At 33.5% G+C, this 15,953-nt stretch overlaps 3 protein-coding genes across 4 annotated transcripts; all 3 read right to left on the bottom strand.

Annotated features, from left to right (window-relative positions):
- Positions 1 to 1,566: 1,566 nt before the first annotated feature.
- Positions 1,567 to 3,739, bottom strand: LOC118050945 (syntaxin-121). Of its 2 annotated transcripts, XM_073405188.1 has the most exons (3): positions 2,786 to 3,739; positions 1,924 to 2,281; positions 1,567 to 1,798 (listed from the first exon to the last, which is right to left on the bottom strand). In XM_073405188.1, the coding sequence occupies exons 1-2, from the start codon at positions 3,336 to 3,338 to the stop codon at positions 1,926 to 1,928; spliced, it is 909 nt and encodes a 302-aa protein (XP_073261289.1). In that variant the 5' UTR covers positions 3,339 to 3,739; the 3' UTR covers positions 1,567 to 1,798; positions 1,924 to 1,925. The 2 variants fall into 2 exon arrangements, with proteins under 2 accessions (XP_073261289.1, XP_034917311.1); XM_035061420.2 differs by having other exon boundaries at positions 1,567 to 2,281; positions 2,786 to 3,737.
- Positions 3,740 to 7,825: 4,086 nt separating this feature from the next.
- LOC118050935 (cell division cycle 20.1, cofactor of APC complex-like) lies at positions 7,826 to 10,525 on the bottom strand. Its single transcript, XM_073405245.1, has 5 exons — positions 10,167 to 10,525; positions 9,565 to 9,825; positions 9,111 to 9,380; positions 8,432 to 9,013; positions 7,826 to 8,308 (listed from the first exon to the last, which is right to left on the bottom strand). Exons 1-4 carry the CDS (start codon positions 10,257 to 10,259, stop codon positions 8,999 to 9,001), a joined length of 639 nt encoding a protein of 212 aa, XP_073261346.1. The 5' UTR covers positions 10,260 to 10,525; the 3' UTR covers positions 7,826 to 8,308; positions 8,432 to 8,998.
- On the bottom strand, positions 8,168 to 8,773 carry LOC140954734 (cell division cycle 20.2, cofactor of APC complex-like). Its single transcript, XM_073405415.1, has 2 exons — positions 8,432 to 8,773; positions 8,168 to 8,308 (listed from the first exon to the last, which is right to left on the bottom strand). Exons 1-2 carry the CDS (start codon positions 8,771 to 8,773, stop codon positions 8,168 to 8,170), a joined length of 483 nt encoding a protein of 160 aa, XP_073261516.1.
- Positions 10,526 to 15,953: the final 5,428 nt, after the last annotated feature.

Consider the following 15,953-nt stretch of genomic DNA (forward strand, 5'->3'; position numbering starts at 1 on the left):
GTGCAGATTATTTCTTTTTTCTTAAAAAAAAAAAACATTTCATAAACATAAAGACAAATTAATTTATAATCTCATGAATGTCATGAAGTTTTTTTATTTTATAATTGGAATTATTTTTTATGTCAAATCATTAAAATAATTTAAAAAAATAAAAAAAAATTATTTTTTAAAATAAAAAAAATTTAAATTTTAATAAAACACTATTTGAACCTCTCAGCAGCGCCATAGATAATTGCCGGAAAAACACTGCTTAAAAAAAATGCAGATAACTAACCCAGAACAGATCAATACACAATCCCTTCAACAACCTCCACTTTATATATATATATATTGGTTAGGTTGGAAATCCAGGCAGGCTATACTCTATTTCTTCCACTTTGCGTGGAAAAAAGCTATAAAGGCTGAGAAGGATAATAACCCAAGAAAACTCCAATCTAGTCAGGATGTTTTACTTAACTTAAAACTGGCTTGTTCATGTTCAATATGCAATTAAATTCGTAATTGGTTCCCATTACCTAAGAAGTTTGTCGTAAACACGTTTCTCTGTCGGGGAAAGCTGGTAATAAATAATCTCTAAAAGCCAGTTCTATAGGCATCAAACTGGATAGTTTGTAGGAGGCAAGCTTGTTGCGTGCTGCCACTCCTCATATCTTTCTACCTGGCAGTTTCCCGGAGATAATACCTAAGACATTATTATTAGCAAGGGCTGATGCCAAACCGTCGGAATCCCAGGAGAAATTCACCGGCTTTCACTGTTGCACACAACTGCACAAGCTCGGTGCCGGTAAGGAATCAAATAACATCCGTTAGATTTGGGTCTCTAAACACACATCGTTGGATCAAGATAACAACGCAAGTTAATTGCCTGTTCTTCTTCTTCTTCTCCCTCCAGCAGCTCGACCGTGCATAACCTGTTAACAGAGCAGGGGTACAGTATTTTAATACTTTTGCAGCTTAGAATGACCCAGACTCACAGCTCAGCCATTAGAAGGGATCTTTCTCTATGTCTGTGTTGGATTTTCTATCAAATGAACCGGCAAGTCTAGAGTACAATTGCATGAACCCAGTTCATATGGAGCCATGAAATTAATAGGTCCGTTGAAGGACCCTGGATTGGAAAGGCTATCTGAGTATAGTTCTCAGTATTGCATGTTTTAGCTAGTACATGGATTTCGACTGTAGTTTGATAAACAACTTCAAGGGAGGAGGCCTCATTTTATAAGCTGACGTAGCTAAGTTTATTAGGAAACTTTCAGGTGAGATTTCCACCGTTATTTACTGTAGTTTCGAGTGCCTTATTTCCAGAAGAATGAAAAATCAAAGTCTCCCTTGCATTTCGGACACTTGTCTTCTCGCATGATTTTATATCCTTCCATTTCTATTGCCAAGTGGAAGTTGAAAATCCGAAGCCACCTTTGTTGAAGCAGAAGATTACAAGTCCAACACACCAAATATTTGATAAGAAGTTGCCAGCAACATAGAATAAATGGAAAGGGAGCATTTTTCTATGACTAGTTGCAAGCATATATATATATATATATATATATGATGTAGAGCCATGGCCCATGATCAACAAAACGCGTATAAACAAGCCAGGAAGAACAGAAGATTCATAAGCTAAATCCAAAATATTAGTTACAGAAAAGAATCTAAATACGAAAAGGGGTTGCTTGTCTCCAATACGGCAATGCCTGCTTAGACCCAAAAGGGAATCCATGGCTTTCCCAATCTGGATGCACGCACACGCATAAATTACACTCGATATCCTATGATTCCCCATCTCTCTGCCTCTAATAATCTGCTAAAAGCAGAGAGTAATAAATAAACCACACGCCAAAAAATAAAATAAAATGCTCATCGTAACAAAGCTGGAACGAAGGACAGCTGATAGGTATAGACATATCGATCTCTAGACAACATCACCTCTACTTCCATGGCCGCAAAATGAGCAGCACAACAAGTATGATGATCAGCAATATAATAATGGCATAACAAGTCCATTTCCTTGTATTTTTCTGTAGTTTCCTGGCAGTCTGTAGCTGCTGGGTGCCGCCTCGCACGAAAGAATTAGCTCTTTGCATGTTGCTCTCAATGTCATCCAATTGTTCACCTTGATGTTCAACCAACACTGCCATGTCCAAGAACACCTGGTGAAGCTCCTTTAGATTATTTTCCAAATCTTTCACAGCATCATGCCTTTCCTGAATTTCATTAATAGTGTCCAAAATCCTGCCTCTCCCTTGTTGTTGAATTGCTTTCTGGAGAAATGTCTCGCTCTCACCTGTACAGTGACAAAAAATCATTAGACCATCGCAACAAATCTATCCCAATCTTGAAGGTCTCGAATTCAAACTCCCAGAAACCACTGTAAATTTATTTGGATGGACTCCATTCATTAGCTGGTAAAGTAATTTAGTGTCGACCCAAGTGATGACTAGATAGAATCTAATCCCACGAACACCAATATATATAGACAAAACTAAATGAAAAGATTTGCAGATTGAGTTTGTATATACAAATGGGAAAGGCTGTCAACGATCACCAACCAGTCCCCAACCACTATATGAGATGAACAAACATCATCCCCTCGCACATGCGTGAACACTTGTCTAAATTCTCCCTCGTTTCAGTTATCGCAAATCATTTTTATACCAAGAAGAAGAAAAAAAGTTGAAATCAATTTTACCATGCAAATAAATTTCGTCTCTTTAGCCGTATATCTAAAGTCAACGCTTTTAGGTTCTTTTATCGAATACCAAAATCGGTACAAGAATTAACAACTAACCTGTAGAGATCAAGAGATCAATAGTCTTTTCATCAGGATTTTCCCCAGTCACTGTAAAATACCTCCTCTGCACAGTCTCTCTATACTCAGTCGATATATTCTGCCTCAACCCATTAAAACCATCCATCAAATCCTTCAACTTCTTCCTCAACCCATTCACCACCGAAGTCCTAGTCCTATCCGAAGAAGACCCCGCTCCACACCCAGGAAGATTCCGGTTCGCTGCGTTGGACCGGTCCAAGGCCTCTAACCGGACCTTGATCAGCTTTGCTTTCTTTAATGCTAGAGCAACATCGGCATCCATCTTGGACCTCAAGTCCTTGACAGCCCTAGAGTTATGCAGAGTCTTACTTTGCTCATGTGCAGACTGAAGATTCCCATTAAGCTTCTCTAGCTCTTTCAGCTCATCTTTAATGGACTCTACATCTTCAAAGAACTTGTCAAGGTTAACCCCTCCAGTGGATGGCGCTTCAGACATCTGAATTACATGGTCAGCTGGGGGGGCTTCTTCGGTGCTAAAGCGAGAGAAGGAGCTGGAGAAGAGATCATTCATGTTTTACAGAGAGGATTTCAAGATTATTATGAATTCAAGATATCAAGATGAGAGAAAAGAGAGAATTTTTATAGAAAGAATGGCTTTGCACAAGGTTTTTACGGGGTATGCATAAATTGTAGGCTGGCTGGCTGGGGAAGGCGCGCGGGACTGGTCAAAAGCTGGCTAGTTCAAGTCAAACAACGACTTTCACTCTTTTAAGGTGGAGAAGAAGCTGACAAATGTACAATTTAATTTATTAGTGATATAGAAATGGAGTAAGGGAAGCGTTATCATCCCTATAGGAATTTTCTTTGTTGGTAGCTTTCCTGGAAAGTGATATAGGAAAGAAAAAACAGAGAGAGACACAGAGAATGGGTCTAACGGAGTAAAGGATTTAAAGATCGATAGGTGCAAAACGTGTGGAGTTTTCGTTCTTGGATTATTTTTTGGAGTGTTTAAACGAGGGAGGGTTTTTTTTAAGTAAAGAGGAGACTTGGTCGCGTTGATTTATGTATCTCTATCTTTTTATATGGCCGTTCCTTTTGGATTCATCTCAGTGACGGGGAATTGGATCAAATAGTTAGATAGAGATGTTTTCTAGATTTTCTTTTAGGTGTGGAAAATTAACGGAAGATGAACTTGTTTTTTATAGCTTGAATGGTAAAACCTGGATGAGTTGTTTGAATTCCCTCTAATTTTTTTTGGGACATGACAATGATTATAAAGTGTTCCTTTATTTTTATAATAATACTGTAGTATGTGAGATTATAGTATCGATTATTTTTTAAATATATATTTTGTTTGTGATGAATCCAAATAAAATAAACTTAAAAAAACCTCTCAAAATAGACCAAAAATACCCTTCCAAAAAAAAAAAAAAAACTTTCTTAAGCTTAAGCTTGGTAACCTTGGCCTAATGTACAACAGGGGCCCAAAGAGACCACGCCTGAGCCATGTAGGACATTCACCTAAAATGGGTGCACACCCAGTATGGCCAACACCCCGAGTCCAACACGCATGGGTTCAGGTAAGGCGTCTAGACTCATCTCACACCTCTAATGTGCTCAACACCAACATTCGCTAGGGATTTTTCCGAGACCCCACTCATATCTCTCAGTATTTTGTACTGATCAAATATAAATTATCTTGAGTAGAATACAATTCAAAATATTACAAGGGTGAAATTATATTTTAGCCCCTCTTCTCCATAAAAGACAAGATTTATAGGTTATAAATACATCATAAATCCTTCAAGTCAAGGGTTCACAATCTCTTCATTCTTAATATTTTCAGCATATATATTTTCAAAGTCTATCTCTAAAATATCATTGTATTTTCTTTTTCTATAAAGTTACTGACTTTACTATTAAATAGTCCCCACGTCCATAAATAAAAACCTTTTGCAGATACCAATTAACAACCACCTGGCTTATCAGGCATCATCTGTTACTACTACAACTATCGATCACATGACTTATCAAGCACCATCTACTACTACCAAAGCTATCAATCACCTGGCTTACCAAGCATCATCTGCTACCAATTACCAACCATGTGGCTTTCCATATCAAGTCACTATATACATTAACTATGGAGAATGAATCAAATTGCTTGAACTAAAAGATCAATCAATTATTCAACATATCAACTTTATTCATAAGCATCTTGAATTGTAGGACTATCAGCTGATGTCGTCTATGGAAAATTGATCGAAAAGCCTTCAATTTTTAAAATTTATTTTTGGCATTTCCAAGTCATTCCACGATATACAACCAAGACACACATGGGTTAAGAAGCAAGACAAATCTACATATTACCATGAAAACTTCTACCCAGCAAAACCTTCAACAACTCATTTGTTAGATACATCTCCTCACTCAAACCGCGTTGTCAACCCAAGGTCAAAATCAAACCTTGTCATCCTAGAAAATCTTGGCAATTGTGGTAAGACACTCGATCTCATCATCATCATAGTGATTACACACTTGACCTTATCACCATCACCATCATCGCCAACCACTCCTAATGCTAGTAGCCTGTTACATTACCCAGAAAAGCTTGGGCAAAATGATCTTCAAGGGAGTATTTTGCCTCCATACTCGACAGGTCTCTCTAGGGGTCACTCGCACAATTGCGATACTCGTGCATATAGTCAGTGCTTCAAACATCTTCCCCCTACTACAACGGGATGATCCTCAGTTATCAATCTAGTTGTTTCACGCCAAACTCTTCAAACTTCTTGAAGCCTAACAAATCACCTCATGATGCAGAATCTTCAATGGGAACAGTTTCTGTAGATTGATGGCACCTAGAACATATGGAAGAGGGAGCCAAGTTACGCTAAATTGAGCTTCATTTGTCAATAATCTATTCCATGTTGCTGGCAACATAAACAATTTAATTATGTCTCTGAGCAATAGGCATTCTCTAAATATGCTGCCAAATTTACGACTGTATAAGAACCAGATCGGACTGTATAAGAAACATCCGAAGATGAAGACCACATTCTCCTAATCCCCTATCTCGCCAGCAATAACCCTCCTTAAGCATGTCAAGACCTTTAATAATGCCTTTCCATGTAGAATTAGAAGCACCACAAGGAGCACTTTGAGAAAAACAAATATCAGTGGCATGCAGATACTTTGCATGCAAAACCTTAACCTCAATGTAACTCCATGGCAGTATTACACTCACGAGCTTGTATGATACCCAAGTCAACACTGGATTTCGACAAAGTGACCTGCAGGATCGATCAAATGAACCCCTTGCTTTCCATCTTTATGAGCCCAAGAAATTGGTGAGCACATTAAGCTATTTCATCACAAGCCACCCTAGGTAACCATGTAGTCTACATGGAATACATAGGATTTGTACCCAGAAAATAATGTAGCAGCCCGAGGCTTAAAACCATGGCACGAGCCTGATCAATAGTTGCGTTCCTAAAGAACGTCACATCATCTGCGAATAATAAATAAGAAATTGAAGGCCCATTTCTACCCAGAGAGAATATCGGACGCCGCTCACCCCTTCCGAACCTCTTCTAACGAAGACAACTAACAGAAGAAGACACAGTCTCTTCTCCATGCATAAAACACAAGATATATGGACACAAGAGTCTCCCTGACGAAGAACCCTCTTCGGTTAAAAAGGTTCGAGCTTCTGACCATTCCAGATAATTGACAAATATGAACTAGTAACGCGCTTCATAATCAGAGAAACCTTAAAGATCAGGAAAGCCAAAGTCCATAAGAATTTGTTGAAGAAATCTCTAATCAACTCGGTCGTAGGCTTTAGCTAAATCAATCTTCAGAACCCTTCCTTTCTGACGTTTTCTACTCTCCGGAATAGTGTTAAGGGAACTCATACCACAAAAATGTTATCGGAAGCAAGCCTGTCAGGGAAGAAGCTTGTTAGAGTTGGAGAAATTAAATCCCGAGACAGGGCTGACAAGACCATCGTTAGAATTTTAAGAACCACATAGCAGAGTCTCATAGGGCTAAAGTGAGTCATAGAGACCAGATTCTATTTCATAGGAATCAACAAATGAGAGACCTCAGCTAAAGTTTACAGGAAATGGCCTGTTGTGAAGGCATATGTTGAACCCTAGAATTTACAGAGTCCCCCACCACATCCCAAAAGGTCTTATAAAAAATTGTTTACAGCCCAATCGTACCTGCACTCTTATAAGAATTCGTAGCTTTTAGAGCGTTATATATTGACCTCATCTTTGGAAGATGGCCTTAGAAGAGATTGCATCATCTGAAGATAATTTCGCAGAATTTAGATCATTACAACCATGGAGAGTGATACCTTCGTAGCTGCAAAACAAGTCTTGAAAATATTAAGAAACTTGAGATTTAAGGCCGCATAGTGGTTTCCTAGGAATTATTTCCTTTTTATTTTGGGTAAAACTTACTTTCCATACGTTATAAAAAATTTTAAAAAATATATTATATTGTTGGTTGATTACATCATGTGTTTTTAATTGTATTAATATATTAATGTTAAAAATAAATTTAAAATAAATATTATTTTAATATATTTTTAAATAAAAAATATTTTAAAAAATAATTATTACACTGATAGTATGCTCATAATAGTAGGTCATTGTAGTGGAATCCAAATGCATCTAAAACAGAGAATATAGGAGTACCTGTACAGTATTAAGAGGGTGTTTAAAAATTTAATAATAGCTGTTTTTTAAAATATTTTTTTAAAAAATATATTAAAATAATATTTTTTATTTTTTATAAATTATTTTTTACATTAACATATTAAAATTATCTAAAAAAATATTAATTTAAAGTAAAAAAAAAAAAATATTTAAATTTTTAAAAAATATTTTAAAAAACAAAAACTACACAGGAAGGAAAAAAAAAAAAAAAAAAAAAACCAATATTGACAAATCTAAAACACAACCCATTTGGCAAACCACAAGTTCCGCAGCAAATATAAAATTAAAAAGGGAAAATACATTATCACACTGGCGACACGTGTCCTGCACGTAAGAAAAGCATCTCGTAATTTTGTTTTATTACTCTAAAAAGAATATACATTATGTATTATGACATTAAATCTATGTGCCCTATCATGTAATTGCCACCATGGCTGTACATGCCCCATTATGACAAATCGCTGCCTTTACTACTTACAAGGGCGGCCAACTCGCTCTGTAACTCAAATTTTGCTCTGTCTTTGATGTACTGTTAGTTAGACTTCTCTCTTATGATTAGTGCCAAAAAGAAAAGTACGTCTACAAGATATTGCAGTTAACCATCCTCAACCCAATAAGAAATTTTGTCTGCCAGCTACAACTCACAATGAATCATTGCTGCTTTTGCAAGATGTTAGCGGAAGTGGGATACATTAGCAAATGGTTCAGCATTTGCCTTCGGTGCAGGTTTAGCCGCTTTTGGATTCCCAAACACATTCCAAAATCTCAATGTTTCATCACCTGCTGCAGATGCCACTGTGTATCCATCTGGGCTCTGAAAAAAAAAATAACAGCAATGAAGAAGGTTATAAATTAATATGATCATAGTTTCATACTCTAACAGGCAACATAAATTTTTATAGAAATCTATGGTTTAAAATCAGTTCATTATCAATACCTGAGTCATAAAGAGGACTGGAGAAGTGTGACCACTGAGCTCTGCCGTCTTTACCATGGATGGATATTTCCATAGAATGAGTTGGTTCTCTGTAAATCCATGAGAGCTAAGCAATTCCCGCTCATGCTTGTTCCACTGAAGAGCGCTAACCTGTGAGCCGGTGTCCACTGAGTTCAAGCATGTGCCAGTCTGGGTGTTCCAAAATTTAATGTGCCTATCATTCCCACCTCCACCCGAGGCTAGCAGATTGCTTTGAAAGGGACACCAAGAAAGGGCTTTCACAGCTGCTGTGTGGTCCTCAAGCTTGTGAAGCCAATGCCTTGGTGAATTTGAAGAGGCCATAAATCTATCCCATATGAAAAGAAGGTTATCATTCCCTCCACTAGCTAATTGCTGGCCTGAAGCTGACCATTTCAATCCACAAACTTCCTGTCGGTGTCCCTCATATGATTCAACAACGTGTTCTCTTATTCTCACATCATTATTGATGACTTTAGCATCCCTTCCTCCAGTTGTAAGTAAGTGACGATTCCAGGCCAGTGATGTTACTCGCAATCGATGACCTCCTCAGAGTGTTCTTAGCTGCACCAATGACACGTTAATAAGAAATCATCAGTCAGATTATATCACAACTAAAAAAGAAATAAATGACTTCCAAAATAAATGGTAGAGTACAAACCATTTGATTAGTTGTAGAGTCCCATAGCTGGACATTAGAATTGTCCAAGCCTACAGCAAGGTGACGTCCATCGGGTGCCCAGTTAATGCTAGTTACAGGACCATCTTCCTCGTCAACAGTGACTACTTCTGAGATAGAACTATTTGAAGCGTTCCAAAGATACACGGTTGTCCCAAGAGCTATTGCAAGCACATTATTGTTGCCCCAATCTAGCAAATTCAAGTAGAAATCATCCATTATGTCAGGGGCATCCAATGTCATTTCTGGTCTCTGCAAAATCAATTCCAAACATTCAATCAATTTAGACACAAAATTAGTCAAAGACAGGATATCACAAATAACAGAAACAATCAGAAACTACATCTGTAAACTATAAAAAATCCCTATCAACTTATGCTATTGAAAACCAAGCCCGTGATTCTAAATCATAAAAAAGATGAGAACATGCATGAACCTGAGGAATGTGCCGCTGAGGCTTGACAGGTTTAGAAGAATGAACAGATGATGATGAAAACAACGGGATAGGGTCCACCAGGGTGGGTGGTTTGTTCTTGAAGGCTAAAATTCGTCTTCCGTTCATATTGAATGCCTCTGCCAAAAGCTTCTGGTATAGCGATTGTGAAGGTGGGTTCTCCTTGGCTTTCCTCCCTTCAGTGAGCATGTAATGCGCAAAATCCATGTCCATAGCTGACCTATTTGGTATAAATCGATCCAACTGTCCAGAACAAGAAAATTTGAATTAGAACCCAAAAAGAATATAATCATTTGCAACTATAAAATTTAGTAATCTTCAACTTAATAAGAATAACAAAATAAATCAATTAAACCCAGAATCCCTTCTTTCTCAGAAACAATTCATCAAACAGATAGGCACAAAGAAACCCACATACAGAATCGCACACAAAAAAGAAAAAGAAAACCCTAACCCTAATTCTCAAATCACCTAAACAATTAATTGAGAAACACAAAACAACACAACTGCAATAATCAGTGAAATTAAGCAAAAGAAAAGGAACCGCGTAATTAAATTCTTAATATATATTTTTGTAGACTCACATTTTCATACGATTTTTTCCGTTGAGGGTTTTCTAGAAGTGCGCTTCGAGGAAGAAACATTCTAGTAGTGGTCGAAGACGAAGAAGAATCCATGGTTCACAGAGAGAACAAGAAACACAAACAGAGCGAAAGAGTAAAACAAACGGAGTGAGAGAGAGAGCAGATTAAGAGATGACGATGATGGTAACGAAAAGAAAGAAAGAAAGAGGGAATTAGCAGTGAGAGAAACAAAAAACAAGAGCAATTAAATCTAATTGTAGCAAAGGAGAAATTAGAATGAGGGGAGGATGGAGGACAAGCAACTCATAGCGCGTAAATATCTATTTCTGGTATGCCGGTGGCGCTAAACGGTCACTAAAATTTTGAATGCTTATTCTGTTTTATCGATTAAAATGACAAAACTGTCCTCTATCCTTTGCTTTCTTCATGGTCTTCTCGCTTATTATTATTATTATTATTAGTACTCTAGTACTATTACTAACAGAAACTAAATTGTGTGTAAAAATTATTGTAGTATTTTTTTCTTATTTATCCTTTTACAAATCATCATAAATTAGAACAGTATTTTTTTGAAATTTCATTTTAGTTCTGAACCTTTTTTTTTTTTTCATAATTGAACCTTTTAAACCAAAATTAAAAACTCAATTACATATTTATTTTTTTGAAAAAAAAAAAGTTTGATTGAAAGTTACACAAATAAAGTAAAAATGATGGGTACAATAGATGGTGATTCCAAAATTCATATAAAAACTTTATTTTGAACCCCTGTTTTTTTTAGTTTATAGGTTATCGATTTTTTTAGCTGTTAAAAATTTAATATTTGTATCAAAATTCATTTCCCTTATTTCTCAATCTTTTTTTTGAGAGTAGAGAGAGGATCCAGATTCCATTATAGAGAGAAAAATGATTGTTGACGATAATTTTGACCACCCAGAAAGTTACAATTGATGTCAATGGGTTTTATTTCATAAGAATAGTTTCACCTAAGTGTTTTTTTCCTTCTCCTTGCCCAAGAAGACAAATCTTACTGCATAAATGTTTTTGAGTTTGAGTTGATTTTTATTTTTTAAGCTGCGTTTTAGGTTTTTTGGGGGCCATAAATAGATTTATCAAGGTGTTTTGGTTGAAAAATGGGTTTTAAAGCCAAAACAAATCAAAGCCTTGTTTTTTTAGTAATCTCTAGTTACTGGATTCTTCAAAATGTAAACGATACGTTTGTTTATTGTCTTTTTTTTTTAAAAAAAAACAAATAGGGCGGCCAATCATCCACCCTTTTGAGAAATTAAAAGAAAAAATAAAAACATGTCCTAGCATGCCTAGGCTATTTCTTAAGTCTCAGGCACGTTGGGCCACCAGGGCCACACACTTGGCTCCTTTTAGTTTTTTTTATTATTATTATTTTATATTTGAGTTTAAAAAATTGATAAAAAAGAAATTATTAAACTCAATTGAGTCTATAAACCGAGTCATGGGATTAATGAATTAATCAACAACATCTAGGTTTTTTTTTTTTTGTTTAATGCCTTTTCTTCCCCTCAATTAAATATATATATATATATATATATATATATAATTTCATTATTTGTTATCGATGATTTATTTTTTATTTAGCTCAAACCTAAAAAAAAAATGCAATATCACCATTTGTTATCAATTATGTACTTTTACTATCTCGACATCACATGCTTATCATGGTTTTTTTTTTTTACTTCTAAAAAAGTTGTTTCATATAAAAAAAAAATTAGCATGCATTTTATTATCATATAAACAAATGAAAAATAATCTTTGTAATAAGAATTTTATTGAATCCAAAGATGTGCATGACTTGCATTGCGAGTTTACTTGTTTTAATTAAGTTCAATTAGGATCTTTTTCATTAAATTCTATTTTTTATTGATTTTGTATTTCAATATTGAGTTAATTTAGGATTAAGCTTTCTGATTATTTTTTTCAAGATTATCTTTGTGAATTTTGCAAGTTAACTCATGTTAATAGAGGTAGATCAAATTTTTTTCTATCTCAATATTAGATAAATATGTTATTCAATTCATGATTGAAATAAATTTTCATTTTTAGAAGACACATCACTGGATATTATTTTTTACACTTTTTTTTTTATATGGCTTTGATCTGCTTCACAGAATGGACTAATGAATTAGTAACTTATACTAAAACATCTAGGACATTTATTGTAGCAATTTCTTTTTGTTCTCTTTTTTTTTTTAGTGTCTTTCTATGCCTAAATTGGGTTAAAATTTGTTAAAATTTATTAAGTTTCAGGCAAATTAAAATATAAGGAACCAAACTGTAAAACACGCTAAAATTTCATTATGAATCTAATTTTTTATTCAAAAAATTATTTTTATCCTCCTACTTCCTCATTCAAAAGCTTCACATTCCTTATAATTTTTAAAAATCTAATTTTGATGCAAAGATCCATTTTTCATATTTTTCTATCCCTGAATTTGAAAGATGAGAGAGAAATTTGTCAATTTTCATTGATTCCAAGCCCTAAAAATATCAACTTTAATATCAAAAGGTTTCATTCTACAAGAGAAGTTTGATTGTGGTTGTTTTGAACCTTAATATTGCTTGAAGAATAGATTGAAGCCAAGAAAGAAAATTTTTATTGGGTTTGATTTTGCGTTCTTAGGTTATTTTCTCAATTTTTAGCTTGATAATTTAGTTTTTTAATGTTATAAGGGTGTTATTTAGGGGTTTATTGGCAAAAATAATTTTTGAAAATAGGGTTTTGACCCAAAAACCAACCCATACCTTTTAAACTACCATTGGTGGCCAAAATCTGAATGAGAGTAGACAACGTGTCATTTGTTTTTTTTTTATCCTTCAATTATTTTTCCTGTCAATTACATCTTTTAATTATTTTTAAGAAAAAATTTCTCTATTGTTGTTATCATATATATTTAGCTAAAAAATAAAATTATTTCATAACCTAGGTCGCAGGTTTTAAAAATTAAACCATTAAAATGGAATCAATCTAATATGTTGTCATTTCTCTTTTTATCATTTTTTTTATTTCAATATTTTCTTTTTATTTTTTTTAATCTCTATTTTTTTTATCATATATTTAAGTAAAATAAATAAAATTTTTTAAAAAATAAAATTATTTAACTTAATGGAGTTTATGACTTATGTCACAATTTTAGTGGGTTATGCCACAAAATAAAGTTCGATCAAATATATTATTATCTTAATATTTTTTTAAAAGCTATTTTGAATTAGTCTTTATTACATGTTTTGTGTTGGTTTTGATTTGCTTTTTAAAGGGTTATTACGGTCTCCAGATCTAAGTCATAAGTTTAACAAGTTAATTATGATTGAGCTGGATTGATTCAATATGTTATTATATCAACAAAAAAAGGGAGTTTGTAATCCACATTCTTGGATTATTTTTTATTATTATTATCTAGGTTTTTTTATGTTAAGAAAATAGTTTGACTTGCAACGTAGCGTGGGGCATTAACCGAGTAATGACATAATACCCTTTAAATTTATTGAAATGACAAAACTGACATTTATCCTTTTTTTTCTGGTTTATACTCCTAGCTAAACACAAATTTCAGGAATTCTTTCTTTCCTTACACTTAGTCATCCAAAAAAATAACACTCTCACTTTGTTCGTGTAAATTTATGTGAACTTTTTAACAATTACATGTAACCTTCTTGAAATAAATAAAAAAAAAAAATAGGCTCCTCCAACTCGATATTTAATTAAATAAATTGAAAAAAATAAAATGTAAGGAAATAATTATAAACTTTAATATTTGGAGATATAAAATTACAATGTAAAGTATATCATCGGGCATTAAAGATACAAAATAGAAAAATACCGTTAAAATTTTATGATTAATCTTAACACATTTAAAATTCCATTAATCTAGGAGGCAGATTCATCATTTGACATCGTGCACACCACAATAACTTATAAAAGATCATTAACTATATAGTCATTAGGGGCAAACCACAAAAATATTTTAAGACATTATTAAGAACCTTTGATAAATTATTCATTATATTATCACAATGACAATCACCATCATATAAGAGTGTTTATATTTCTTTAGGTTTAAATTCTAGCCATTCTTTTATATGTATATCCCTCTAAATCATACCAATATAAAATATTTCAAATTTTCTTGTAGGTCCTTGATATATCTTCTCTAATATTTTCTTCAACGCCACATCTTTGAACCTTTTATTGAAGTTACTGAAAAAGTATCACGAACAATAATGATGATACCCAATCAGCTCAAGCCATGTTTGTGCCATGAAATTTTTAATTGTTACATATTTATTTGATATTATACATAATTCGATACGTCCACCTACATATTGGGGAAGTAAATCTAAAAGTCAAGTTTAGTTAATGTTTTTCTCTTGTTCGACCAAAGCATAACATTTTATAAAAAAAAAAAAAAAAACTATTATTCTTGTTATAAGCAACTTCAATTAATAATTTTGTTTTGTACTTTTTATAAAAATGAGTGTCGTCAATACTTATTAATGGACAATAATATTTAAACCCCTTAATTGCAACTTCAAATGCCTAAAATACTCTTCTAAATAATGTTGTATTATCATCAATCATTTTATGATCCCATTTAACAACTATACTTGAATTTGATTCTATAATAGCTAATATAACTCTAAACAACATTTGAAAGGACTCATTATATGAACCAAATAATTATTTTAATACTTTTTGTTTAGTTGTTCATGCTTTATGATATAAGACATCACACAAAAAAATCCTTATATATGGCAACTTGAATGGTAAAGATGTTAATACTTATTTCATCTTAGACAGTGGTCATCATCACATTAATGATAAGTCTTAGTCAATTTGATGATGACCTCGCGTTGATATATGTACAAGGTTCTTTCAATTTAAGATCTTAAATGAATCAAAATTGTTGTGATGCTCCCGTGTAAATACAATTGGCATGTTGGTTCATATATATATATATATATCTCGTAATTTCATACAAGTTATTGTTGAACGTTGCATTTTATATTGTAATGAATTCTTTATATGTCACCGCCTAACTATAGTAATTAATTCATACTTGGTTCAAAAAGTTTGTCCAACCTCCAACTCATTAATTATCTCGAATTCATACAACTTAAAGCCTAATCATTACATGTCGTTTGAGCAAACCCACTAGAATCTTCAAATTCAACAATGGGAAGTCTTATGAATTGGATTATTAGCCCAACTAACTCATCACCCCCGACTATGTCGTCACATTATGATCATTTTCATCATCATTTAGTTCAGAGTCATCATAACAAATATAAAACAATTGTTATATCCAACCGAGCTTTCATATCTATAATTTTTTATATCAATGTTAGATTCATTGTATCACCACCGATCCTAGACAAACTAGCAGCATGTGATGCTTATAGCCCTTTAAGTGTAACTTGGTTTCAAATTGAACTCCATAGTAGAGGGGTTTTCTTGTTATATATTATTTAAGTAGAGCTCTAAAATTTGCAACTCATTTTCTATGGCGAACTCAACCATTGAATTCAAACTTTCATCATTAAAACTGGGCATACCAACATAATGATTTAGACGCACCACATATTGCATCCTCGAAGTAATGTCTACTTCAATTTCAAAACAAATCTCACTCAAAGCCTCCTTATATTAACTTTTTTAGTTCATTATAAGTGATACTAATAGAAATATTGACATTGGTACCACCATAATAACATAATAATTTCCAAACCCTAACATAATCAACAAGATCATAATTCATA

The sequence above is a fragment of the Populus alba genome, chromosome 16 (genome assembly GCF_005239225.2).
Source record: "Populus alba chromosome 16, ASM523922v2, whole genome shotgun sequence".
Taxonomy (NCBI): Eukaryota; Viridiplantae; Streptophyta; class Magnoliopsida; order Malpighiales; family Salicaceae; genus Populus; species Populus alba.

Bases quoted from the DNA above. Each gene is read 5' to 3' on its own strand.
- LOC118050945 (XM_073405188.1), bottom strand. From the start codon at position 3,338: ATGAATGATCTCTTCTCCAGCTCCTTCTCTCGCTTTAGCACCGAAGAA. The intron at 2,282-2,785 runs GTTAGTTGTTAA...GTCACTGTACAG, and splicing joins TGATCTCTTGATCTCTACAG to GTGAGAGCGAGACATTTCTC.
- LOC140954734 (XM_073405415.1), bottom strand. From the start codon at position 8,773: ATGGCCTCTTCAAATTCACCAAGGCATTGGCTTCACAAGCTTGAGGAC. The intron at 8,309-8,431 runs GTATTGATAATG...TTTTTTTTTCAG, and splicing joins CAGTCCTCTTTATGACTCAG to AGCCCAGATGGATACACAGT.
- LOC118050935 (XM_073405245.1), bottom strand. From the start codon at position 10,259: ATGGATTCTTCTTCGTCTTCGACCACTACTAGAATGTTTCTTCCTCGA. The intron at 9,826-10,166 runs GTGAGTCTACAA...TGTTCTGGACAG, and splicing joins GGAAAAAATCGTATGAAAAT to TTGGATCGATTTATACCAAA. The intron at 9,381-9,564 runs GTTCATGCATGT...TTGATTTTGCAG, and splicing joins CTCAGCGGCACATTCCTCAG to AGACCAGAAATGACATTGGA.